The sequence below is a fragment of the Toxorhynchites rutilus genome, chromosome 1, assembly GCF_029784135.1.
Source record: "Toxorhynchites rutilus septentrionalis strain SRP chromosome 1, ASM2978413v1, whole genome shotgun sequence".
Classification (NCBI taxonomy): Eukaryota; Metazoa; Arthropoda; class Insecta; order Diptera; family Culicidae; genus Toxorhynchites; species Toxorhynchites rutilus.
This window is the reverse complement of record NC_073744.1, coordinates 128,610,729-128,638,289: the sequence shown is the minus strand read 5'-3', so window position 1 is coordinate 128,638,289 and position 27,561 is coordinate 128,610,729. Positions and strand designations below refer to the sequence as shown.

The 27,561-nt window shown below is 40.5% G+C and overlaps 2 protein-coding genes across 8 annotated transcripts in view; both read left to right on the top strand.

The window, feature by feature from the left end:
- The window catches only part of LOC129762285 (zinc finger protein 501-like), a 152,190-nt gene that overhangs the window by 44,231 nt on the left and 80,398 nt on the right, over positions 1 to 27,561 (top strand). The window contains exon 1 of one of the 3 annotated variants that reach the window (XM_055760476.1): positions 27,372 to 27,510. The exons of the other annotated variants lie outside the window; for them this stretch is intronic. Within the exon in view, the coding sequence (XP_055616451.1) occupies positions 27,488 to 27,510 (23 nt within the window). The 5' untranslated portion in view covers positions 27,372 to 27,487. Of the gene's footprint in view, positions 1 to 27,371; positions 27,511 to 27,561 lie in introns of those variants that run through there. 3 annotated transcript variants of the gene reach the window in all.
- Positions 157 to 13,809, top strand: LOC129762379 (zinc finger protein 771-like). Of its 5 annotated transcripts, XM_055760608.1 has the most exons (13): positions 157 to 395; positions 607 to 805; positions 930 to 1,065; positions 1,127 to 1,569; positions 1,650 to 1,733; positions 1,790 to 1,873; positions 1,930 to 2,013; positions 2,078 to 2,161; positions 2,215 to 2,298; positions 11,663 to 11,746; positions 11,803 to 11,886; positions 11,943 to 12,026; positions 12,083 to 13,809. In XM_055760608.1, the coding sequence occupies exons 3-13, from the start codon at positions 1,037 to 1,039 to the stop codon at positions 12,181 to 12,183; spliced, it is 1,245 nt and encodes a 414-aa protein (XP_055616583.1). In that variant the 5' UTR covers positions 157 to 395; positions 607 to 805; positions 930 to 1,036; the 3' UTR covers positions 12,184 to 13,809. The 5 variants fall into 5 exon arrangements, with proteins under 5 accessions (XP_055616583.1, XP_055616603.1, XP_055616597.1 ...); XM_055760628.1 differs by lacking the exon at positions 930 to 1,065 and having other exon boundaries at positions 158 to 395; XM_055760622.1 differs by lacking the exons at positions 607 to 805; positions 930 to 1,065 and having other exon boundaries at positions 158 to 395.

Genomic DNA, 27,561 nt, shown 5'->3' with positions numbered 1-27,561 from the left:
AGTCTGTCTCTTTCACTCTACAAGCAAATAATTCCCCTTCTGCTTTCTTCCGTACTGTTTTCATATACCGCTCCCCTAATCAACTTAGTGACGAAACGGCCTCACCTAGTACCATAGACCCGTCTTGGGCGCCTCTATATATACCTACATTTATAAAAGCGCCTTGGTTAAGGCCAAGATGATACTTTCCTTGGTTAAGGCTAGTTATGTTTTGTAAACAATCCGCTCAACGAGCGTATTTGATATTTATGGTGCTGGAGATAATTATTTCTATGTTATAAATGGACAGAGCTTTGAACTCATTAGTATAAAAGAAAATCGGAGTGAGATGGCGACTGTTAGAAACAATGTGTAAGTTTATTAATAGAATGTTTAGACACTTATTTTATTATCAGGTATTTTATTTTTTTGATATATAATATATTAAGGTATGTTTCCATCCGAAAGAAATTGAGAACAAAAATTCTATGTGAACACTACATGCATTTTCATCACAGAATTTATTTCTTCAAGTGCAACATTATTCTATTTTTGTGCATAATTCACAAAAATATGGATAAGAGAATAGTCGAAAGAAAGCTCGCTAATTGATTCTCTTTTTTTGAGGCACTTGAATTTCCGTTATATCTTCCGGGTTTCACCTTATGGAAACGCACCCTTAGGCCGCGCTTACATTGAAAACTCCCATTTATTCCGTGCGGCGAATGACGTGAAATGGTTCGAGTCACGGTGTTCCCAAAGACGAATGGGGTGGCTATTGTTTGCCATTTATGGGAGATTTGATTCATATGTTATGAAAAGTAAGGTAGGTTCAACAATAAAGCGAGAAATTTTGCTACGTTGCGTCATTCGGCGCGTAAAATAAAGGCGACTATCTTGTACGAAAATGTGGCCATGCAAACTTTTACAAATTTGTATGCCAATTTTAGAAATAAACAACTGCATGGAACAGTATCGGTATTGGTGCATTACTTCTGAGAGTTCTAGTCTAGTCTAGTCATCTTCCCATTGTTGTGTGATTTAATTATTTTGAGCCATGGAAATGCGAGTATTCGTATGCATATCGTAATCGTTGAATATTGGTTAAAAAATTTTGAATAACACTAATAAAATTCTATTTTACCAGCGAGCAATGCAGCTTCTGCTTTGATATGCGCAATGGGGAATTTCATCACGTACTGGTCCTCACTCATCTTCCGAAGAAGGAACAAGATTTTATTCTGCAGAAATTACGCGGTTTAGCTTCTCAGTTCAGCAGCTATCCCACGTGCGAGAAATGCCGCCAAGAATTTATAAGCCTCCACAGCATTCCCGATAGCTGCTTTCAAATTTTGCCCAACGTTAAACCGACTGACATCAAGATGGAACCAGAGTTAATGATTGATGACCACGAGCTGTTGGATAATGATAAAATGTATGAGGCAGACCCAACAGCAGATTTTGATTCAATTGAACAAGAAGCCGAAATACAAATCAAGGGAGAAAACAACGAGGAATTCTTCATCAACGCCATGGACGAAAAAGACGACACTACATCCATCATTCCGGTTGCTCCAGTCCGTCACAATGGTAAGAAAGACCACATACGACAACCCACGAATGAGAATGAGGTGTCATTTTTGTAAACATCGACTGATAATATATTCCAGGAGAGAAACCGTTTCAATGTGAAAAGTGTGACAAAACTTTTCGCACAAAATTCGGACTTCAAGAGCACAGTCGAATTCATACGGGTTGGTAACAAATATTTTATTACAATGAATCATTCACCAGGGTTATTCCTTCGCAGGTGAACGTCCCTATTCTTGTCCACATTGTCCGAAAACGTTCAAGCGTTCTTCAGGCCTCCAAAAACATAATCGAAGTCATAGTGGTTGGTGAAGAATGCTTTACATCGATGAACCATTCAACAGAGTCTTTCTTCCGCAGATGCACGTCCCTATCCCTGTTCACATTGCACGAAAGCATTTAAAAATTCATCAACGCTCAAACTACACATTCGAACTCATACGGGTTGGTGAAGAATGTTTTATTTTTTGTTATATTGTTACCATTCAGCAAAATCATTCTTCTGCAGGCGAATGTCCGTATCCTTGTCCACATTGTCCAAAAGCGTTTACAAATCCTACAGCATTCCGAGAGCACATTCGAATTCATACGGGTTTGTGAATGTTTTACTATAACCGACCATTCAGCAAAGTATTTTCTTTGAAGGTGAATTTCCATTTTCATGTCCACATTGTGCAAAGACGTATGGAAAACAATCGGCACTCAAACTGCACATTCGAATTCATACGGGTTGGTAAAGAATATTTTGTTATAGACGAATTTCATGCCAACTCGTCTTAGGAGTTGGCAGCACCATCTCAGAATGTAGCGAAACGTTGTGGGTGTAAACATATGGGTCTTTTAAACAACTTTGCGTACTTGAAATATTAAAAAAAATAGACTACTTTCTTAAAAGAGCCAAAAAAAATTTCTTAATTTTTTACAAAAAATTAAAACTCAAAAACTATAATATCTACAAAATTTGGGCCAAAGAATGAAATGTAGGAAATTCTTTATATTTTCATAAAAAATACAATTTTTTTTTTAAAGTTTCGCTGAAAAAAAATTATTTTAAAAATTAATTTTCTCAAAAAGTATTTTTTTTTTGGAAAACTCAACAAGCCGGCTTGCGATCACAATACGTATAGGCCGATTGCAATGTTATTTTGTATTTGTAAATTGTTAAAGAAAATTATTCTACTTCGTTTGGACAAGTGGGTCGAAACGGACAATTTGCTGTCAAATACGCGGTTTGGCTTGCGCCGAGATGAAGGGACGAATGATTGTCTCGCGCTGCTATCTTCTGAAATCCAGGCTCCTGCCTAAGCTCCCTCATGTGTAGTTTTTACGTCAATGATATAGATGATTGTCTAACTAGAGATTGCACGCTGAGACAACTTGCAGACGATGGAGTTATTTCCATCACGGATACTAATCCCGCCATTCTGCAAAAACCGTTGCAATATATTCTGAACAACCTGTTCACGTGGGCTCTCAAGCTGGGTATCGAATTCTCTACGGAGAAAACCGAAATGGTCGTTCTTTCTAGGAAGCACGAATCCGCCCAATTCCAGCTTCACCTATCCGGCAAAACGATCAGACACTCGGTGTTTTTCAAATACCTTGATGTATATTTTGACTCTAAGTGTACATGGAGAATACACATTGCATATTTGAAACAGAAATAACAACAAAGAATCAATTTTCTCCAAACAATAACCGAAACATGGCGGGGTGCCCATTCAGGAGACCTCATTAAGCTGTACAAAACAACGATATTATTAGTTAATATTAGTGTTAAAATATGTCAGTTTTTGCTTCCGATCAGCCGCTAGGATTCATATTCTCAAGCTGGAGAGAATACAATATCGTTGCCTGCGTATAGCCATGGAGTGTTTGCATTCGACACATACGATGAGTCTCGAAGTCTTGGCAGGAGTATCCTCGCTTACTCTTCGGTTCACAGAATTATTTTACAGGTTTCTCATCCGTTGCAAGATCATGAATCCATTGGTGATTGATAACTTCAAAAATCTACTCCAACTGACTCCTCAGTCAAGTTTTATGTCTTTATACCATGAGTACCTCACCCACGACGTGCACCCATCACCAGGCATCTTCAACCAAGTTTGCTCCCCATACTTTTGCAATTCCTCTGTCATTTTTGATCTGTCCATGCGACAAAAAATCCATGGAACCCCAGGTCACTACGCTCCAATGTTATTCCGTCGATATTTTCGGAAAAATATGGGAAAGTTTGATCTGATAAAATGTTCTTTACTGACGGTTTATTCATAAACGGGTCCACTGGCTTCGGCATCTTCAATGAAAATTCCAGTGCCTCTTTCAAACTCAAAGATCCTTGTTCCGTGTATGTCGCTGAGGTGGGTGCGATATACTACGCATCATCATTGAAACACTACCCATCGACCCTTATTTTATTTTTTCAGACAGTCTCAGCTCATAGTGATACCCGATAATCGTTCGATTAATCGATTAGTCGAATACTTCCTACAGAAATCGATTATTAATCGAACGAATACTGCTCAACCAACAATCGAAGCGAACGAATTATTTACGTCGATTAATCGATCCAAACCCAGAGCAAAAAAACGTACGGCCGCTGCAGTTTTATCCTGAAAATCAATCATTATCTTTGACGTTCTCCTGAACTCCTAAAATAAAATCAATGCCGTCGATTCGAAATGAGCTTCGTTTACGAGTTTGGGGGGAGCGTAAAAAATAATTGAGTTTCATGCGGAATGAACACTTTTGATTCCAGATGGCTTTCTAACAAATGAGAAATATTAGTCTAACTATTTATTTCTCTCAGTGTGACGAAATAATCGATTAATCGATTTATTTGGAGCGATTATTCGTATCGAATAACAAACTGCTGAAAAGTATTCGATTAGTGGATGAACGATTAATTTCAAAAATCGGGGATCACTATCAGCTCAATAGAGGCAATCCGCTCAATGAAAGTTGATAAACGCTCATCTCATTTCCTAACAAGAATAAGACAACTATTGAGTGTTTTGGTCGAAAAATTATTCAAGATTACCTTAGTATGGGTTCCCTCTCATTGCTCGATACCGGGGAATGAGAAAGCGAACTCGCTAGCTAAGGTGGGCGCTTCAGAAGGCACACTTTTTGAAAGGCAAATTGCTTATAACAATTTTTTCCACATTCCTCGTCAGCACACACTCGTAAGTTGGCAGCGCATGTGGAGTGAAGATGAGTTCGGTCGTTGGTTACATACGATTATCCCTAAGGTCTCGACGAGTGCATGGTGCAAGGAATTGAATGTAGGTCGTGATTTCATTCGCGGGATATCTCGGCTTATGTCCAATCACTACAACTGTTGGCGAGATTTTCAGGATATTTTAAGCAGATCACAATCCTTTGTTGGACACAGCTAAAAGCTGTAAATATGTTTTATTTATTCATTCCTTTTATAACTTAACCTCTGTCTACTCACACTTCGTATCCGTTCTATTTGACCAACAATTTCTTCCTTCTTCTATGCCCTTAAATTCTCTTCTTTCTAGCCTACAATAATTTAAATCATTCGATCATTCAATAACACGCAGTTCAAACTACTTACAATCGATTTGGTAGCAAAGCCATGCGATGACTTGAAGAACTCGACCTCTGGTCCAGCCGTTTCTGGTTTTCTCCTCAATTATTATTACAAGATCCCCCGGCTTCAAAGGCTTGCAATCTACAAACCACTTCGTTCTCCTGGTGATCATGGGAAGGTATTCCTTGATCCACCTGCGCCAAAAGTGATCCACCATCTCTCGACACAACTTCCAGTCGTTAATTCCGACAACCTTCGGTTCTAGCAGATCCCGTGGTGGTTGTACGACTCCGTTAGAATTGAGCAACAGGAAGTGATTTGGAGTTAATGCTTCCTGGCTCGTAGACTCCAAAGCGATAAACGTTAGTGGCCTGGAGTTTACCACTCCTTCAGCTTCCGCCATCACCGTGCTAAATGTTTCTTCGTCCGGTTTGTCGGATGCAGACATAGCGTAGACGGCAACTGACCTCATTAGCCTTTCCCATGTTCCGCCCATGTGCGGAGCGGAGGGGAGAATGAATAACCACTTCGTTTGCGTGTTCGTGAAGGTTTGAGAAAGTTGTCCGTTGATGCTTCTGCTCTCCTGGATTAGATCATTGCTGGCTCCTACAAAATTCGTGGCGTTGTCGCTATATATTTCGAGCGGAGCCCCTCGACGAATGACAAAACGTCGTATAGCCTTTTTACAGGACACCGTCGTGAGGGAGTGTACAACCTCTAAGTGGACTGCCCTAATGGATAGGCAGGTAAACAAGGCTACCCATCTTTTCACGAGACTCCGACCGACGCGCACCGTCATTGGTCCAAAATAATCTAAGCCCACAAACGTGAATGGGCGGAAAAAGGCTCCCAATCTGGCCGCGGGCAACGGTCCCATCCGAGGTATGGTAGGCTTCGCTGTGTAGACTCGACAAAACATACAGTCCTGTTTGCTTTTCCTGATCAACGATCGCAGGTTAGACACATAAAAACGCTGCTGCATTTCATTCAGCACCGTCGAGTGGTGTTCATGAAGATACCGCATATGGTACCAAGCAATTATTAATTTCGTGACGCGATGACTTCTGGGAAGGATAATCGGACACCGGGTGTCGTATGGTACGAACGATGTTTGAGCTGCGCGACTCTCCTGGCGCAACACACCTTTTTCGTCTACAAACGGAGATAGTCGGAAAAGCTTACTTTGTTTCTCCATCTTGAGCAATCTCTTCGTTTGTCTCTTGTCCAGCTGCGAGTTTCTCGCCGAAGTTAGGATCTCTATTTCCTCCGGATAAGATTCTCTTTGAATTAGACGTAGTATAACCTCTCCAGCAGCAGCGGGTTCGCACTGGGACAGCGGTCCTGTAGTGAAGTCTGTGGCCCTATGCCTCCCTACGATGTTCAGAATGAATCGACGTACATAGCCGATCGAGCGCAAACCTATCCCATACAACGACATGTGTCGGCAATTCGTGGTGATGCACCGCGCAGGTTCGTAACGCTTCTGTAGTTTCCATTGAATGCGTAGGTTGTGTTGGCCAACAGCTCTCCGGCTCATATAAAAAGCTGGGTCCACGATACCACCGACAGCCGGAGCTTAGTTGTGGTCCACTGCCCCACTTAGTGGCTTCATCTGCCACGTTCATTTTGGAGGGAACCCATCTCCAATCGTTTGTTTTGGACAAGATCTCGCCGATCCGGAATGCCACAAACTGCCGGTATTTCCTCCTGGTCCGAGTTGATCCAGGCCAACACCGTTCGGGAGTCTGTCCAGATGTATTTACTTGTTATTGGCAGATTGTGAGAAGTCGTAATCCTATTTAATAGGCGAGCTCCGATAACCGCCGCTTGAAGCTCCAACCTCGGTATAGAGAGCAGCTTCAAAGGTGCATCTTTCGATTTTGTTGCTACTAGCGCACAGTGGACAGTTCCGGCAATTTCAGCCAGGAGGTAAGCCGCACAGGCGAAAGTTGCTCACTGGAGTCCGTAAAAACGTGAATTAGTAACATACTTATTTCCGAAATCGTGTACCCCGGAAAGCAGCTGCGGGCGGCCGCACCTCTGCTAATAATGGAAACATTGCAATCCACTGCTTCCATCGCAACTGCTACTGCTCGGAAATCCGTTCATCCCACTTCGTTCCATTTCGCCATATGTCCTGTATTAGGATTTTCGCATGCACCAAGAGGTGTGAGAGGAATCCCAATGGATCGAACTGCCGCATTACGACTCTCAGCACTTCCCGCTTCGTTGGCCAGACTGGAATTTCACCAATCATCGGAGAATAAGTAAACGCATCCTCCTTCGGGAGCCATAGAATCCCAAGGATGCGTTCAGCTTCTTTATTTTGCTCTAGACACAAGCTCTTCTGCTTGGGAGATGCTTCTTCTCCGATTTGCGCAAGAACCTCGTAACTGTTCGACATCCATGACCGAATCTCAAACCCGCCGCACGCATGAATGTATTTCACCTCCACCGCCCGTCGCACGGCTTCTTCGATGTTGTCGACGCTGTCGAGATAGTCGTCGACATAATGCTTTCGTTTGATGGCATTCGCTGCTTCAGGGTATAGCACCTCGTATTCGCAGGCGTTGACATTTTTAATAAATTGGGCCGAGCATGGAGAACAGTCGAACCAAATGTCGCAACATCCATCAAAAAGATTTGCGGATCGTCAGCTGGATTTTTTCTCCACAGAAGTCGCTGCGCATGTCGGTCCTCTTCTTTGATGAATATTTGGTGGAACATCTCTCGCACATCTGCGCAGATTGCCACCTTGCGTTCTGGGAATCCAAACAGTACTGCTGGTAACGACACGAGCAAGTCTGGTCCCTTCAGCAACATGGTGCTGAGACAGATTCCATTTACCTTGGCCGCCGCATCGCAAAAGATGTGTATTTTCCCAGGTTTCTTGGGATTGATGGTAACCCCCAACGGCAGATACCACGTCCTTCTGGGGTCTGCTTCCCTCAGTTCTTGCTCCGTTGATAGGTGCATGTATCCTTTCTGCTCGTACTCAAGCATCTGATTTTTAACGCATGTGCCTATAACAGGGTCGGCATACATCCTTCTTTCCAAGCACTGCAATCTCCTCACTGCCATTAAGTAGCTGTCGCAGCTGTCATATTTCCAAATCAGGTGCATCCGTGGCCGAGTGGTTAGCGTCTCACATTATCATGCCGGGTGTTCGGGTTCTATTCCCGTTCTGGCCGGGGGATTTTTCGTTAAAGAAATTTCCTTCGACTTGCACTGTGGTCGCGCGTATTCTAGAGCTTGCCCCTCGGAATACATTCAAGGCGTGTTATTTGGCTTAAGAAATCTCAACTAAGTATTAATAAATGACGCTAGTTAATGCATACGTTGAGACGGCAAAAGTTCCATGGGAACGTTAACGCCATTCAATATTTCCAAATCAGTCCGGTTTCGAAATGCTGTCCGACGCGTTTCGTTGTCGTTTTCAAAATTCGCATCGCCCGCTGATTGTCTGCAGATTCTGGACACTGCTCCAAGGAAAATCCCAAACTTTCTATGGCAAAATGTTGTTTCACCAACTCGTGCAGATCGTCGTCGTCCGGTGAACATTCGCAGATATGGAAGCTATATTCTGCCACCGCTTCATTGGAACCCAGTGGTCCATGGATCGACCATCTCAAGCGTGTTTTTCTAGCTATCGGCACGTTCGGTCCACCTTCCCTTATCTTCAACGCTGCCTCAAGGTACGCGTTATCGCAGCCGATTAGAATCTTCGGAATTGCGTCCTCGTAGTCAGCTATCGGTAATTGTTTCAAGTGTGGGTAACCCGAAGCTAAATTTGAATAGTCTAGCGTTTGCCGTGGTAAATTCAATTTCTGAACCGTCCGTGCACGTGCAATTTTGTATTCACGAGACAAACTTGCCCCCGAGATATCCACGCTGACCCGTTTTGATTCAGGCTCTACTCGCGTCACGTTAGACATCCAGGTCAGGCATAAGGTGTCGCTTTCTCCATCTAGGTTCAGATAATCAGCTACTGACTTCTCTAGTAACGTAACAGACAACCCATCGTCTAAGAACGCAAAAGTGTTCAGTGACCGGGTCTTGCAAAACAGCGTAACCGGTACCACACGAAATAGAGATATTTGACCATGGTGCAAATGATTATTGACGCATGTACCGCTCGTTGAAGGTTGACCAGACGCTTTAGTTATGGAGTGCAGCAACGGATTATGTCGTAACGTACATCCGGCCAATCTTCTGGGCTTCCAGAGTACGCCGGGAGTTCCTTTGGCATTACCTGCCTTGCTGCTAGCTGGTGTGGTGCGAGCCCTACGTAAGCCGTATGCGGGATTCCGAGTGGAACGTTCGAGATGTCCTCTGGAGGTGCATACGAGTAACGATTGTCCACCGCAGAAGGATTGGGAAGCGAAGGTGGTACTGTTGAGGATCTGGCTTGCGTCTGTCGTTGTCCGTTTGGATTTATTGGATCCAAGGGACGCATCGGACCATCAGTCCGTTGTACTAGAGGAAAGGCGTTGCGTGCACTAGGTTTTATTGGAGAATTCACCGGTTGTTTTATGGCCGAGGACTGAGCTAGCGTAATTTGATAGGATTGATCCCTATTGATGGGAGTTCGCTCGTTAGCAGGCTGCTGTCGGTCGAAGTACCTTCCATTGCATCTTGCGGAGACGGCATCTGGTTAAGCACTTTCTCTTGGGTGACAGGATCCATCGCTCCCTTGTCCCCTAGTTGTTGGCTTCCGATCCACTGTTTGACCTTACTCCGACTGCTTTGCTGGGATTTACGGGTTCTTCGATCGTCTTCATCCTCTTTCAGCTCCTGCTCCAGCACTTGAAATTTCGCTTCGTTGAATTTTTTTCTCCAGTTCAAGCTTTTTCTTCTCGATCTCATTCTTCTTTTCCTTCCTCTCCAGTTCTAACTGGCGTTCTATCAGTACTTTCTCCTCTTCTAGCTTTTTTAGCCGCAGTTGACTTCGTCTTCGTGAGCTTCCGGTAGCTGCACTGTTTGCTACGTTGGCCGCAATTCGTGGAGGTACAATACGAGGAGTCTCTTCTGTATTGTTTGGCGTCACAAGAGTAGTCTCGGTTGGTGGATTGCATTTCGGGCACAGAAAATCCTTTGCACTGATGCTTTCTCCAACGCCTACACACGCAAAATGCCACCACATCTCGCATCGGTCACACGCTACCATTTGCTCATCAGAATTAATCAAGCAAATGAAACGAAATTTGGCACGTGGAGGTTTTAGGGTGCAATAAATGTTTTTATGGTGGTTAGACACTCCACCCCCCGTCTCTAAGGAGGGCGTCATACAAATGAAACACAAATTTATGTATATCTCGAGAACTAATCAAGCAAACGAAACCAAATTTGGCATATGGAGGTTTTGGAATGCAATAAATGTTTCTATGGTGGTTCGACACTCCTCCCCCTCTCTTAGAGTGGGCTATCATACAAATGAAACACAAATTTCTGCATAACTCGAAAACTAATCAAGCAAATGGAGCTAAATTTGGCATGTGAAGATTTTAGGGTGCACGAAACGTTTCTAGGGTGAATAGACACTCCTCCCCCTCTCTAAAGGGAGAAGAGGGGAGGGGTCTGTCTTCATTCTATCATATTTTCTGCATCAAACATGTAACGGAGAAACATGTTATTTGCAAGTGGTTGAAAAAAACGAAAATTGTGTCTGAAAATAATCGGATATTATAATGATGAGTTTTGGTAGAAGTACTAGGTAAATTCAACGGGGTCGATTAGAAGATCAATCAATGAACAGTTCTGCGATTGGACTCAAACTTGGATTGAATTGGACTCAAACATGAATGTTTGAAGGTATTGATAACAAAAAACAAATTTTGGGCGAGACGGGTCAGCTAGTCTTCTATAGTTTCTAGAATATAGAGCATTTTGGTATGGAGACGCCTGGAAAAAAAAATATTTTACTCGTTACATTTTCGTGTTTGACATGTTTGTGAATAGAAAACAGTTAGCAGAGCATGCAAATCGCGATAATATATTCATACAAATGTTACGAATTAAACATTGATAGTAATTTTTCAAAGAAAAACATGAAAAAATTAATGCCCAAATTTTTTTTCCCTATAAAAGTACCCATATTCCGATGTATGGACGACTTGTTGGAATCTGTAAGGACTATGCATATAATTTTCTTGAGAATTTTAAGAAATACGGTTTTGAGAAAAAAGAATTTTAATTTTTAAAATAATTTTTTCCAGTGATTTTTTTTCAAAAAAATTTGATATTTTTCAATGAAAATTCAAACTATTTTCTACATTTCATCCTTTGATCCGAATTTTGTAGGTATTATAGATTTTGAGTTATATTTTTTTTGTAAAAAATCAAGAAAAAAAATTTGGCTCTTTTAAAAAAGCAGTCCATTTTTTTAATATTTCAAGTATGCAGTTGTTTTAAAAACACATGTGTTTCACCCACAACGTTTCGCTACTATCTGAGATGGTGCTGCCAACGGCCAGTTGAATTGGCATGAAATTCGTCTATAATGAATCATTTAGCAGGGTAATTTCTTTGCAGGTGAACGTCCCCATTCTTGTCCACATTGTCAGAAAATGTTTAAGCTTTCTTCAACGCTCCATGAACACATTCGACGTCATAGTGGTTGGTAAAGAATATTTTATAACGAGAAACTATGCAACAGGGTATTTCCTTTGCAGATGTACGTTCCTACTCTTGTCCACATTGTCCGGAAGCTTTTAAGCATAATTGGACGCTCAAACAGCACATTCGAACTCATACGGGTTGGTGGAAAATGTTTTTCCGTACTTAACCATCATGCAGATTCGTTTCATTGCAGATGAACGTCCCTACTTCTGTCCACATTGTTCGAAAGCTTTTTCACGTTCTTCAGGGCTCCAAGCACACATTCGAAGTCATAGTGGTTAGTGAAGAATGTTTTGCAATGATGAATCATCCAACAGTGAATTTTCTTTGCAGATGATCGCCCGTGTTCTTGTCCACATTGCCCGAAAGCGTTTAAGCATAATTGGAATCTCCAACAGCACATTCGGTTACACCATGCTAAACTACTTCAATGAAGATACAGATGGCTCGGGGCAAAACTCCCTACTGACCGCTAAGGAAGGGATAACTGAATGCCAAAGGTTTTCTTTGTCACTGAAAGCTGTCGGCAAATAATCATTAGGCTAGACCACAAAATGAAAACTTTCAAGAAATTGCAAAAAATAAAAGAAAAAAAATATAAGGGGTTGTATCTAGGACAAGACCACATATTTTCGACGTAGAACTACGCAATTATATTATGCAATCCACTTGTTTACCACTTTGGATATTATTTTAGAATGCATCGAAATTTTTGTAATAGATTATGTTATTCGTTACAAATAAATTTGATGAACATCCTTTTACGTTTGATATGATGCCTAGGACTACCAAAATATGTGAACGGAAGAATGTCAATTGATCGTTGTATTTTACATTTCCCTCTGAAATTATGGCACATCTCATGTTTACATAGTTCTCGAGCCGTAAAAGTTCATTCACCTCTAGTATTTGGAATGACGATTTTCCCAGGCTTCTCAGTTCAAAAGTACGGTTTAGGGAAACATATTCCGGTCTGCACAACGACAAGTGAGTACAAAAGTTGTGAACGCCAAAAAAATACCCCCGACTTGCATGTATTCCCCCAGGCACATCAATTTTGAAGTCCGTGTAAGGGAAACACAGCTAAGTGGGAAAGAAATACCCCCATTGGTTTTGAACGCTTGACATTTTACAGTTATTCAATTGTTCATCTCATGAAAGATAACATTTTATTAATTGTGATAGATGCGTAGAAATATTTCCTATCAATTGATGCAAACATCTTTCCGATCTGTTAGTAGGTAGGGTTAGCACACAAATCGGCAGAACTTCCAGTTCATCATCAATTTAAACCGTTCAGAGATTAGCGAATTGTAATGTATAGTATATCAAACAAATCTTAAAGAATTTCCGATTCGATTGGTATGCAAATCATGAGAATTCGTTCACAGAGAAAATAGTTATTAACGTTAACTTTATTTCATAAAAACGTGACCTGTTTTCTGATTTGGCACCCTTGCTGAAAGACGTAGTTCTACGTCAAAAAATACATAGTTTTAATATCCTGATTTATTCTAACTTTTATAATATTACTTGAACACTTCTTGTTAGAGGTATCCCCAATACAAGACTGTCTCTTTTCTCTCTTGTTCTAATTTTCTGTCAATACTCATCTCAATACCACATTCTCCACTAATTATGATGAAATTAAACAGAAATTATATGATAAGTAACAAGAATGTTATTTGGGGGTCTCCGTAGCCACATTGGTTGCGCGTTCGCTTAGTAAGCGATCGATCGTGAGTTCAAAACTCAGGGCCCTCATTGACCATCTTTGTGTTGTTACAGAATAGCTACGTCCACGCAACAATCATCAGCGATGGAGATCGATCCACGGTCGAAATAAGATCGATTCATCCATACAACTGCTCTGCTCTGCCAGGCACATCGGGCTACTGTTCTATAAATAACTCAACAATGATCAAACAACTGTCTCCGCTGTCCGGTGATCCAACTGGATAATGGAAGAACAGAAAGAATACCCTTACGCCTAAATGGCTACTGTGTGAATGTAGCATATGTAATGGTATAGAAGGAATACTGGCGAATGGCAACTGTGTAATGTGCTAATTATAGATATGATAACCATGTGACATGTACACGATTAAAATTCGGCTCTGTTACAGCTAAAATGCTAATGAGCCTTAAATAAATAAATGGGATAAAAAAAGACGGGTGGGTAATGTCGGGGACATAACCGGAGTGACGTAGGACTATACAAAGGGGACAGCTTTTGCTAAATATATATTTAAAATATATTGTTTTATTTCCTTCTCCTACGTGAATACCGACCTATCTACCTGAAAAATGGATTAGTTTACTGTTTACTCTTTATGAACATGTTGGCGGTTCTGAAAAGAACCTTTTGTGTTGTGTTTTTGCTTTTTTTACCAACTTTCTCAATTTTTTCTCACTATTTCATAGTTGATTCTTGATTTTTTCTGAAGGCTTTGTACTTATTAAATGTACAACGCCGGGCATCTTTTGGCGTATGCACATATCGTACAATCAAAATGATGGCTGTGATAGGGAATGCATAGGTGGTCATCAGCTCATTCACTATCATATATTTCACTATTCAGCACATTACCGTACCTTAAACTGTGGTTTCGTAGACGAATGAATTGTAAGATTTGTATCTCCGCAAACAAAGTAAATACGAGGGTCACTATTTATATTTCGGGAATAGGAACAAAAACAAATAGTTAAGCTGCGAATATATTTTTATTGTTTTTCAAAGTACTCGCCACGATGATCGATACACTTTTGCATGCGCTTAAACCAATTTTCAAAGCATTTATTCCAATCGACACGAGCCTTTTTTTTAGCGATTGTCAGATTATGTGGGATCCAACGTGAACATAATTTTCGCACAACTAAGTGTTCATGTAAAATCGCATATATGCTGGTGGAACTAATGCTTAGGGATGCCTCAATCTCACAATAGGTTACATGACGATCTTGCTTAATCATTTCGTGCACAGCATCGATGTTTTCTGGCAGTACAGTCGATTTTGGACGACCTTCACGAAACTCGTCGGACAGCGAACTACGACCACGATTGAATTCACTATACCAGCGATACACAGTGGTTTTTGATGGAGCTTCATCGCCAAAAGTCAAATTAAGTTGATTGACGCACTCTTGTTGTGATAATCCACGTCGAAAGTCGTAAAAAATCATCGCACAAAAATGTTCACGATTCAGTTCCATTTTTTTGCCGAGACCAAACTTTCAACTAAATATAAAATGAACAAATAGCGTCCGTATGACAAAATGTTCTGAGTACGTATATCGTCAAAAATGTCAAACTTTACGATGGAACCGTCAGATGGACTCACATGACATCAGTGTTGCCAGTTCCCGAAATATAAATAGTGACCCTCGTAGAAATGAAAAAGAACTGAGGTTTTGGAGACGAACTCTACGATCTGTCGAGAATTAAACGAGCTATAAGCGTTCTGAAAAACCAACAGTAAATTAACACAGGATTAAAGTACTTTAAAATAAGAACAGAGCAGCAGGAAATACATAGCTCATCATGTTGCTCCTTAGTTATGTTTCTATACAATGCAGATGTAACGTCAGTCAATTTTCAACATCAGTTATCAACCAAAGAAAGCAGTTGTTGCTACCGAGAAAATTCGTCAATGCCATCCTGCATACAATGTGTTGTAATTTGAAGCCACTTTTAATTCGGAAACCATGCATGGGTTTGTGAAAACTGAATGATCAATCAGTTTATATTATATGTCATATTATGTCACTTTAGAATGCTTTGGAATTGTGAAAACTTTTAATAAGTCTTCTTTGAAAGGTTTAATGGCCCTGAAAAGCGCCGTGTTTTACGGTGGCTGGTTTTGCCACCAAAGCAATCTGTATAAACAATTTTTTTCCTTCTCCTACCTGCTGCCGTTTTGCGATTGCGTTTGCCACTCGCTGAAACTAGTTGTTGCCACCGAACCGAATGTGCTCTGTTCTGTAGACGGGTTTTCTTATTGTCGTGAGCAGCTTTGCAAGCCAACTCGAGCACTCCGGCGGCCGAAATTCTATAACCGCTATTAGGTATATTGTGATGTGAAACGATGCCATACAACCACACTGATTTACGTTTTGAAAAAGAATGATATATTTTTCAGCGGATCCGCGCGTTTTGTACTTTAATCTAAAGAGTTTATTGTTCTGTTATCATTCGATATCCCCATCTTGTTCGGCTAAACCTTCCTGTTTAGCGATTGCGTTTACCACTTGCCACATATTTCACAGTTGGAAAATTTCTTCCCATCCAGCTTGTGACATGTTGTACAGTAAATTAGATTTAATGCGACGTGCCGAAGCACCGCTCAGTGTCGCATTGGAGGCGATTTTAACCTGTAATTGAATTTTGCATTTGTGATGACAGTGGTACAGTGTCGACTTTCAATGTGGGGTCATAATTTGGACCCTGCACTCTATGTTTACAAAAATGTCCAAATAAATATGTCGCATTACATGACCGTCCAATTAGCTAAATGTCGAATAAGTTTTCAATCTGGAAACAATTTAAGAATTGGTGAAAATTGAATAATCGGAAAAGTCCCCAACCATCAATAAGCTCTGAACAACTGCCAAATTCTCATACTCATCATTTCCTAAAAAACAGGATTATGAAAAAATCAATTTGTGTTTTATTATTATTTTGGATATTGTTTTAGAAAGCATTGAACTGTATTTCGTAAACTCTTTTTTGAAAGGTTTAATGGCCCTGATGAGCGCCGTGTTTTATGGAATGGTTCCAATTTAGAAAACTTAGTACTCGTGGTTTTGAAAAAAAACCATTTCGAACGCCCTCGATGCCGCCTTGTTCTGGATTTGCCACCAAAGCAGTTTGTAGAAACAACAAACTTTTTTTCTTCTGCGTCTGCCTGTTGAGGTCTTGATGTCCACCGAACCAAAGCGCGAGCAGTTTTGCCAGCCAACTCGATCACTTCGGCAGCCGAAACTCTATAACGGTTGCTAGGTGGACTGGTGCACTGATACTAACGCGCTCGGCCTAGCTACCCTTGCGGAGCAATTGGCGAATACACCTACGGGAAACTGCAGTCCAACACGGTTCGAGCGGGTTTTTGCCTTTCCTGTCACTTTTCCTCCTTTGCCATGTCCAGACATGGCTGCTTGTGTTAGTTTGATGATGTGATGTGATGCGAAACGATGTGGTGTACGGTTTGAATGAGAATTATCGTTACGGAAGGAAGTAAGGAAGGTATTGTATTATAGAGACTTTAAACTTTTGCAGTTCATTCGTCTCTAGCCTTGAGAAAGGCCCTTTGAAAACTCTACTCTACTCTACTCTACTCCAGCGCTACCACCTCCGCCCTCTTGCCTTGAGAAAGGCACTCGATCCCTCGCCATCCAGCTCGTCCAGCAACGATGTTGTCCAGTCGGTGTCCACACAAAGAATGATCGTTACGGCAGCGGAGCGGGGATTTTTAAGCTGACTGGCTGGCTCGAGAATTACGCATGTGTGAGACTGCGACCAATGTTTCGTTAATTTTTTTCTTTTTCCTTTCCAATCGTGGTTCATTCTATTTCGCTGCTGCTGTGGTTTCCCGTTTTGGTCGGTACGATTTGAGGAGCACAAAATGGACCAATCAAAAATGGGCACATAGTGCATTTGGACAATGCTTGATATTTCACAATTATTCAATTATTTATCTCAAGAAAAATGAAATGTTAATCGTTATGATAGATGCGTAGATATATTTCCTATCAATTGATGAAAAAACCTTTGCGATCTATTGAGAAATGCTCGAGTTATAAGCGTTCCAAATCTTGCATTTTTTCCTACTTGTTCAGTGCCTAGATTTCCATTTCACCCCCTATATCTTCCGGTTAGACGTAGTCCTACGTCAAAAAAGAATGTTATTTAGAAAATATCAACCTTCTTGGTAGCTCAAAACACTGATGAATCTCCTAGGGCCGACGAATCTCTCTTGTCCAAAACCAACTGGTTTGTCTTCAGTCAGCTCTGAACCTGGTTTACCGTTATCAACGGTGTGACTAGCAGCTGTTGTCTGGACCAATCTTAGTTCGTTCTCCTTTACTTGCATACCCGGATCTGATTCTTCGAGGAACTCCTTGGCGAAATGTTCATTCGTCTGTTCAAATTTCTTGAGAATTTGACGTTGCTTGAGCTTAGGTAGACTGTACACTTCGTAGTTGCCCTCTGTGATAGACCTGAATCAGCGAAATTGCACAAAGAACACACCGAATGACGCTTGGGAGTAGCAAATTATTCTCATTGTGCAAGTTTCGGTGATTCGAGCTTTAAATGGTCAATAATGACACGGGCCACGTCCTCACAGTTACCAGGGGAAGGGAAGAAATGTTAGTATGATTTTCACCGCGCGAAGACCAGAAGGGTTGCCTCTATTGGTCTCTATAGAAATCTTATATGTCTCAACAGGCGGCAGAGAATATCTCCAGGTAACCACACAAGGAAAAACTGTAATATTCATTGGATTGGATAAATATTCTATTATTTTCTCACTTGCTTTTTATAGAAATCGAATCGCGACGGCGAAGAATTATTATTGGGAAACCTGAGAAGGTAATCGAGAGAATTCTTGTAACACTAATATATATCGTAATCTATTACACGTGTTCTTTATCAAACTCCAATCGCGACGGCGTAGAGTTAACTTTGGGAAACTAAAAAATTGTAAGGGGTTGTATCTAGGACACGACCACATTTTGACGTAGGACTACGTCTTTCATTTCTGCACCGGGGTGTAAGTTCAAAATTTCGAAAACGAGAGAGTGATGCTGGGCTGCAAGGATTTGAACGTTAATATCTCTTTTTCGGCCGAACGGAGTGGTATGATAATCTTTTCATCCGATTGACAAAATGTATACGAGTTATATGATTGTTAATTGTTGACCCGAAAACTTCTGTTTTCTTTTGACGTGGGACTACGTCTAACCGGAGTATATGGGGGGTAAAATGAAAACCTTAACACAGAACATGCTGGAAAAAAATGAATGCTTATAACTCGAACATTTCTTACTGGATCGGAAAGATGTTTGCATCAATTGATAAGGAATATTTCTACGCATCTATCGCATTTAATAAAATGTTATTTTTTATTAGATAAACAATTGAATAACTGTAAAATGTGAAGCGTTATCTAACGCCCTAACTCCCTCGTTTTTATTGGCCCGATTTACGGTTTCCCCAACACAGCCATCATAACCAAGCAGCCGTGGGAAATCGGCATTGCAAATACATGAAAGTATGGGTACTTTTGTTCTCACCGAAATGTGTTCCCTAACACAGACTTCAAAACCAAGCAGTTTTGGAGGAATCGGCATTGCAAATACATGAAAGTCAGCGGTATTTTTATTCCGACTGAAATGTGTTTCCCTAACACAGACTTCAAATCCATGGAGCGTGGGAAATTGGCATTACAACTTCATGCAAGTCGGGGGTATTTTTGTTTCGACTGAAATGTGTTTCCCCAACACATTGACATTGCAAATACATGCAAGTCGGGGCCATTTTCTCTCTGGTGAAATGGTGAAATAGGCAGTGCAATTTCAAGTTGGGGCTATTTTTGTTCCGACTGAAATGTGTTTCCCTAACACAGACTTCAAATCCATGGAGCGTGGGAAATTTGACATTGCAACTTCATGCAAGTCGGGGGTATTTTTGTTACGACTGAAATGTGTTTACCTAATACAGACGTCTAAACTATGGTGTCTGGGGAAATCGGCTTTGCAAATAAATGCAAACTGCGAGTACTTTTGTACTCACTTGCCTTTATACAGACTAAAATATGTTTCCTTAACACGGTCTTCTGAACTTAGGAATGTGGGAAAATCGTGCAGACATTAGGGGCGAATAAACCTTTAAGTTCAAAACCTCTATAGTATAAAAAGTAGAAGTTGAAGTAGTTGATTCATGCATGCCGGGGGTACTTCTGCACCCGCATGTTTTTTTTTGCACTCCGAAAAGTGTTTTCCTAACACGGATTACAAAAAACGGGTACGAACACAACGATTTGGTTCGCTTATTCAAGATTGCATTGAAGGATATGCCTTCATATCTTCTGCTCATTGAATTTCTACGCATACCATTTGATGATTAGGCAAAATGTTGATAACCATTTGCTGCGATAACGCCTATAGATTGAACAATATACGTTCAAGGTACATGTCAAAATTGAAACTGAGTGCCTGAAGTTCATCAAATCAAGAATATTCGCATTTCGAGAAGTACGTACAATTGAGAGATGCAGACTTCAGAGGAAGATTTAAAATAAAATAATCATTTGATAATTCCTAAACCAAACGTAAAAGGACTGTCTTTAAATTTACTTGTAACGAAGAACATAATCTATCACAATGCATAAATTGACTTTACATGGCATTTATTCAATCTCTTTACTATTGAATTCAATTGAATTTGAAAATTGTTTCAATCAAAAATTTAATGAATACAAATTAATGATTACTAAGCTAAGATAGTCCCACGTCAATCTTGCGGTTATATCATAGATATAACCCACCCATTTTTCCAATGCCATTTCTCTTCTTTAGTTGAACCGAACGAATGAGTATAAAACATGACGCTCCTTTTGCTTTCGTTCATTTCTATCTCTACTCTCGTACCGTGAGAACTCGCTTCATTGAGACCAAGCAGACAGCTCGTAAAACTACCCGTGGTAAGGCACCACGAAAGCAACTTGAAAAGCGCACCAGCCGCAGGAGGTGTGAAGAAGTCACATCGCTACCGACCGGGAACCTGTAATGTTTATCACAGCCAATTCTCAAACACTTTTTCATCCTCATCGTAACTCACGGATGTCCATCTTTTTCCCTCTTCATCTGTCAAGTCTCCGTTCAACCAAGGGTCAACACTCGCAGGTGTGAATATGCGAATCTATCAAGATTAATAGTAATTGTGTAGAACATATATTATAATGAACCCTTCAGAACCGTCGCTTTGCGTAAAATTCGTCGCTATTAGAAGTCGACCGAATTGCTGACCCGCAAGCTACCTTTCCAGTGTTTGGTTCGTGAAATTGCCCAGGACTTCAAAACCGACTTGCCGTTCCCAAGTTCCGCGGTTATGGCACTGCAGGAGGCCTATTCGAAGATACCAATTTGTGTGCTATCCACACAAAACGTGTCACATCATGCCAAAGGACATCCAGCTGGTCGTATCCGAGGAGAGCGTGCTTAAACAGCCACGCTTCCGCTTTCGTCATTATTACCTTAGCATATAATCAACGGCCCTTTTCAGGGACACCAAATTTGATGGATTAGAGTTCAGAAAAGTTTTGACGTAGGACTACGTCTTCCATTTCTATACCGGGGTTAAAAAAGTTTCGAGAACGAAAGCGTTACGCTGGAGACCGAGATTTTGAGCGTTAATAGCTCTTAAACAACTGAACGAAATGGTATGATAAACACTTCATTTGAAAGATAAAATGTCTACGCGTCATATACTTGTTACTTTTTCATCCAAAAACTTGTTTCAATAGTCTTAAAATTGCTTTCAAAACAGGCTATTGAAATCACCAATCGGTATATAAGCGAGCGCCGCTCGTAAACATACTCAGTTATGATTGAACAGCGATTGGAGCATGTTGTCGCTGTTGTTGTGAAGCTAATTTCGTTTATCATGAAAACGCTGATGAACGGTGTCACCAAGAGCCTGTTTGTGCACCTAAGGCCAAAAGGGAATCCATCAGGAGGAGAGTGATGCCACGGTTCCGCTTGAAACATCGGAGCATCCGCCACACACACACACACACACACACACATACACGCGCGGAATTCTCGTTGCTATCATCGTTGCTGAAAAATAATCTGCCAGTTCCCCTGGGAATTGAAAAATACATTCATGCGAAAGAGTTTATTTTAATGTTTTCTATCCATATAACACTGCAACCAAATACATTTGGTTTTGTTATTTTTCAATCAATCGCAATTAACAGGAAAGCTTCTGAATATTTTTTTTCCCCATCAGTGGAAATTTTCGTAACCAATATTGGATGCATAACATGAAAAACGGAAAATGTTTCACATTGCGAAAATCAAGTCATTTTCGAGCGATTATTTGCTTTCTACTCATATAAATCTGCGACCAAATACATTTCGTTTTGGATTTTTTCAATCAATTGCGATCAACGTAAGACCACGTCTTTCGGCAATTTATTAGAGGTGCAATGAATCTTTAGGAATTCCCGTTCTACGCGCACTGGCAAACAATGTTTACTCAACAATTTCTCAAACGAGAAATGGGTGTTGTGAGAAAGGATTAGCGAACGCGAAAACGACAAACGGGAGAAAGATACGTTTGGAGGTTGAAGGAAATTGGCAGAAAACTTCTTCATTCTATCATTCAAATAATGTGATTCATACCACATCGTTTTGCCAGAAAGAGATTATTAATGTTCAAAGGAGGAATCGAGTCCTCCGAGGAAATTACTCAGCGCAAATTAGAGTCGACTATCGATTGCGGCATTCGTACACAAATAATTTTATAATGCCAAAGTGATTTCTTCGGATATATTCACTACATCATGTCATGTATTTCATATTCTTCATAAGGAAATCCATATCCATGGCACCTATCGGTAACGAATTATTATCGAAACCACGATTTTCGCTAAATGCTCCTTTCAGTTCGGCCTGTAAAAAACTTTTCTGTACTCTAATCCATCAAATTTGGAGCCCTGAAAAGGGCCGTTGATTATATGCTATGTTAATATAGCACGCTCTCCTCGGATACGATGGGCCAGCTGGATGTCCTTGGGCATGATGTGACGCGTTTTGCATGGATAGCACACAAATTGGTATCTTCGAATAAGCCTCCTGCAGCGTCATAGCCGTGGAACTTTGAAAGGGCGAGTCGGTTTTGAAGTCCTGAGCAATTCCACGATCCAAATGCTGCAAAGGTAGCTGCGGATCAGCAATTCGGTCGACTTCTGATAGCGATGAATTTCACGCAAAGTTCCCGGTCGATAGCGATGTGGCTTCTCCACCTATCCTGCTACTGGTGCGCTTATCCGAGCTGACTTCGTGTGCCTTACCTCCGAATGACTAACGAGGAGCATTTAGCGAAAATCGTGGTGTCGATGATAATTCGATACCGATAGGTGCCATGGATATGGATTTCATAATGAAGAATATGAAATACATGACATGATGTAGTGAATATATCCCCATATCGAAGAAATCACTTTGATGAAACTGTTTCCCGTTTGTCGTTTTTAAGTGTTGGGAAAGGGCATTATTTTTGCTGAGTAAATTCCAAGAAAAAATCCATTCCATCTTTAAGCGTGATTCATTCTACTTCGAATAAACGGAACAGTGATAATCATTTCATACAAAAGATAAAATGTCCAAGAGTTATATGATTGCTATTTATTGAGTCGGAAAATTGTTTCAATAGCTTAATGATAGCTTCGAAAACAGGTTATTGAAATCATTCGCATCCGTATGTAGCGCGCCCACTTGGAAACCCATTAATCTTATTGGAATGTGAGATGGGGAAGCTCATACTTACGTCTATGCATTATGCTGTACACTACAGACTTTTTTTCTCCGTACTGATTAAGAAGCCGATCGAACTATCGGTCGACAAGTCAGTCTGCAGTCGGCGGGGGCTCTTAATTTCGTTTTTGCAGGTCGAACTGAAAAAAATTCAGTCGAGTTAACTCTTTTTTACAGTAATGCTTTTGAATCCGGACACTTTGCATTACATTCAATATCATACCACAGCCATAACATTTTTTCATGTTGAATTTATGCGATTAATAGTTGCTAATATAGTTACTGATAGTTTCTTGATAGTTACTTATCAATCGCATTAATTCAACATGCAGAAAATGTTGTGGCTGCGGTATGGTATTAAATGTAACGCAAAGTGTCCGGATTCAAATACATTACTGTATACTTACTTCGATGTTATTCGTTTCTCTCTCAGGGTAAGCAACGAATATAATAAGGGTGGGGTTTAGATTCTATACTTATGGTTTATAAAATGACGCTTCCTTTGCTTTCGTTCATTTCTTACTCTACTCTCGCACCGTGACGACTCGTTTGTTTGGGACCAAGCAGATAGCAGGTTAGTCTTTCAGTGGTAAGGCACACGAAAGCAGCTCGGATAAGCGCACCAGCCGCAGGATAGGTGAAGAAGCCACATCGCTATCGACCGGGAACTTTGCGTGAAATTCATCGCTATCGGAAGTCGACCGAATTGCTGATCCGCAAGCTACCTTTGCAGCTTTTGGATCGTGCTCAGGACTTCAAAACCGACTTGCGCTTCCAAAGTTCCGCGGTTATGACGCTGCAGGAGGCTTTTTTTTTTTTTTTTTTATATCTGTATTATAGTGACTTTCAACACTTTTGGCTGGTTCGTCACTTTTTACTTTCAATTTTGGAAGAATGTTGGGAGTGAGAATTGAACTCGTGATCTTCAGCGTGAGAGGTATGGATGTTACCACTACGCCAGATCGGCTCCAGGGAGGCTTATTCGAAGATACAAATTTGTGTGCTATCCACGTAAAACGCGTCACATCATGCCCAAGGACATTCAGCTGGCCCGTCGAATCCAAGGAGAGGGTGCTATATTAGCTTAGCATATAATCAACGGCCCTTTGCAGGGCTCTAAATTTGATGGATTAGAGTTCAGAAAAGTTTTTTGCAGGCCAAACTGAAACGAGAATTTTCGTTTGGATGCCATACAGCATCGAGAAAATTCCGGAAAGATCTAATCGTTGCTGAAAAATAATCTGCCAGTTCCCTGGGAATTGAAGAATATATCCATGCGAAAGAGTTTATTTTAATGTTTTCTAATTATATGGCGAACACAGCGACCAAATACATTTGATTTCGTAATTTTTCAATCAGGTGTAATTAGCTGGAATGCTTCTGAAGATTATTCTTTCCCATCAGTAGGATATTTTCGTATCCAATAATGGATGCATAACATGAAAAACGGAAAATGTTTCGTATCGCCAAAATTATATAATTTTCAATCGATTATTGCTCAGTCGCCGAAATTTTCATACTCAGAGAGTTCATTCTCCTCTAGTTTGCCTTCCAAATTGCCATCGTAAACCACACCTTCTCTCGATTCAATCACGCACGAAAAGCATACTGAAATGATATTCTGGTGGTGAAACCCATTCATTTTTCGTGAGGTGTCGTGCACAAATTACGTAATGCGATAAGGGGGGAGGGGTTAGATGTTACGTGACTTTCTGTTTATTAGAGATAGGAAATTGCGTTACGAAAGGGGGGGGAGGTTCAAAATCCGGATTTTTGCGTTACGTAATTAGTGCACGACGCCTGAGGACATCGACAAGACAACATCGTTACTGAACGAGCTGAACGGCGAGGGATCGAGGTATTCATTACCTGGCTTGACCTGACCTGAAATGCAATCAGTTTGTTTTAACTGTGAGGGAGCGCAGAAAAGCCGATCGATCAGAAGGAGAAGAGAAGGTGACCAAGAGAGTATCAGCATCGAAATACGGTTCCTCGGAAAGACATAGAAGCAGCCGCCACACACACACACATACATGCGCGCAACTCTTTTCGTTTGCTGGTTATCGAGAGGAAACCTGGAAAGAAATGATCGTTGCTGAAAAACTATGGATGGGTTATACCTATGATATAACCGCAAGGTTGACGTAGGACTTCCGTTGGCTTAGTAATCATTTGTGTTTTTCTCAATTAGCAATAATCGCACTTCGAATGTTTCTCATTGGGTACGATATCGCCGCTGCGCAAAGCTGATGATTAAATTATTGATTAAACTAGTGAATGAATGAAACAATTCACGAATTCAATTGCAAACAAATCCCAATTTAGGTCAATTCATGCATTATGGTAGTGGTTATCGCAGCTAACAGTTATCAACATTTTGCCTAATCATCAAACGGTATGCGTAGAAGTTCAGTGAGCTGGCGACATGAAGGGGCATACAGACTTGAATAACCGAGCCCAAGCATTGCATTTGTACCCGCTTTTGTAGACCGTGTTAGCAGAACGCATTCCAGAGTGTAAAAATGCATGGGGATATGAAAAGTACTGCCGAGATCTGGAATGCCGATTTTCTCAACTTATTGGTTTCGGAATCTGTGTTTGGAAAACACATTCCGGTTTGCAAAAATGCAAACGAGTACAAATGTACTCGCAGCTTGCATCTCATTTGCAATGCCAATTTCCCTTGGCTCCATGGTTTTGAAGTTTGTGTTAGGGAAACATTCCGATTTGTAGAAACGCAAACGACTTAAAAAGTACTCGCTGCTTGTATCTATTTTGCAATGCCGATTTCCCCTGGCTCCATGGTTTTGAAGTCTGTGTTAGGGAAACATCCATTCATTCCTGCGATGGTACTTCAATCGCTATTCAATTATAACTGAGAGGATTTCGGAGCGGCGATCGCTTATATACCGATTGGTGAGTAAAATAGCCTGTTTTGAAAGCAATTTTAAGGCTATTGAAACAAGTTCTTGGATGAAAAAGTAACAAGTATATAACGCGTAGACATTTTATCTTTCGAATGAAGTGTTTATCATACCATTTCGTTCAGTTGTTTAGGAGCTATTAACGCTCAAAATCTCGGTCTCCGGCGTAACGCTTTCGTTTTCGAAACTTTGATTTTACACCCCGGTATAGAAATGAAAGACGTAGTCCTACGTCAAAATAATCTGCCAGTTCCCCTTGGAATTGAAAATTACATTCAAGCGAGTTTATTTTAATGTTTTCTATCCATATAATACTGCGACCACATACATTTGGTTTTGTGATTTGTCAATCAAGTGCAGTTAACAGGAAAGCTTCTGAAGATTATTCTTCAGAACAAGGTTTTTTGTATCCAATATTGGATGCATAAAACCTTGAGTCTTCAAAGTAACACTCTCGTTTTTGAAGTCACCCAAATATTTATTTATTCATTCATTCAGGATGGATTTAGATTCAACTTCAAACAAAATCAACGATAGTCCTACGTCACCCTTGCGGCTATACCATAGATATAACCCACTTCCTGTTTTTGTAGGCCGAACTGAAAGGAACATTCAGCGAAAATGGTGATGTCGATGATAACTCGATACCGATGGGTGCCATTGACTATGGATTTGATAATGAAGAATACGAAATATATGACATGATGTGAAATATCCACTACATCATGTTTTCGGGGCTGGGGAGTGGGTGTTATTTGCGCTGGGTGTTTCCGAGGAGCAATCGATTTCCCCTTTGAGCGTTAATAATTCTTTTTCGGCTAAACGAAGTGGTATGATAATCACTTTATTCGAAAGATGAAATGTCTAAGATTTATTTGCTTGTTTCATTATTTATTGCTAAATCAAAGTTAGTCCTATGTCCGACTTGCGGTTATATTAAAGATATAACCCACTTCTAGTTTTTTAACATCAAATATGAAACTTTTAGGAAGAAATATTTATTCGTTTTCTTTTATTTTATTTTCAAAAAATTGAAAAAATCCACATAATTTTACACTCTATTTACTAATACTAACGCGAGAATTTTTATAGCATACCTGGTAACTATATAAGTACGTTGTCTGGTTACGTCAAATGTTGTGCCTAGTTCTGTTTTGTAAACAATCCACTCAACCTGAAAGTCGTTAATAGTTATGGTGCTCGAGATTTCTATGTTATAAGTTTAGAGTTTAGAGTTATAAATTCATTAGAATAAAAAAAGTGCAGAAGTGAGATGGCAATTGTTAGTGAAAATTTGTAAGTTTATTGATAAATTGTTTAGAAACCATTTCATTCTAGTACCATCAT

Coding starts and splice junctions, on each gene's coding strand:
- LOC129762379 (XM_055760608.1), top strand. CDS start 1,037: ATGGAAATGCGAGTATTCGTATGCATATC. Junction 2,162..2,214: donor GCACATTCGAATTCATACGG/GTTTGTGAATGT, acceptor TTTTCTTTGAAG/GTGAATTTCCATTTTCATGT. Junction 11,747..11,802: donor ACACATTCGACGTCATAGTG/GTTGGTAAAGAA, acceptor TTTCCTTTGCAG/ATGTACGTTCCTACTCTTGT.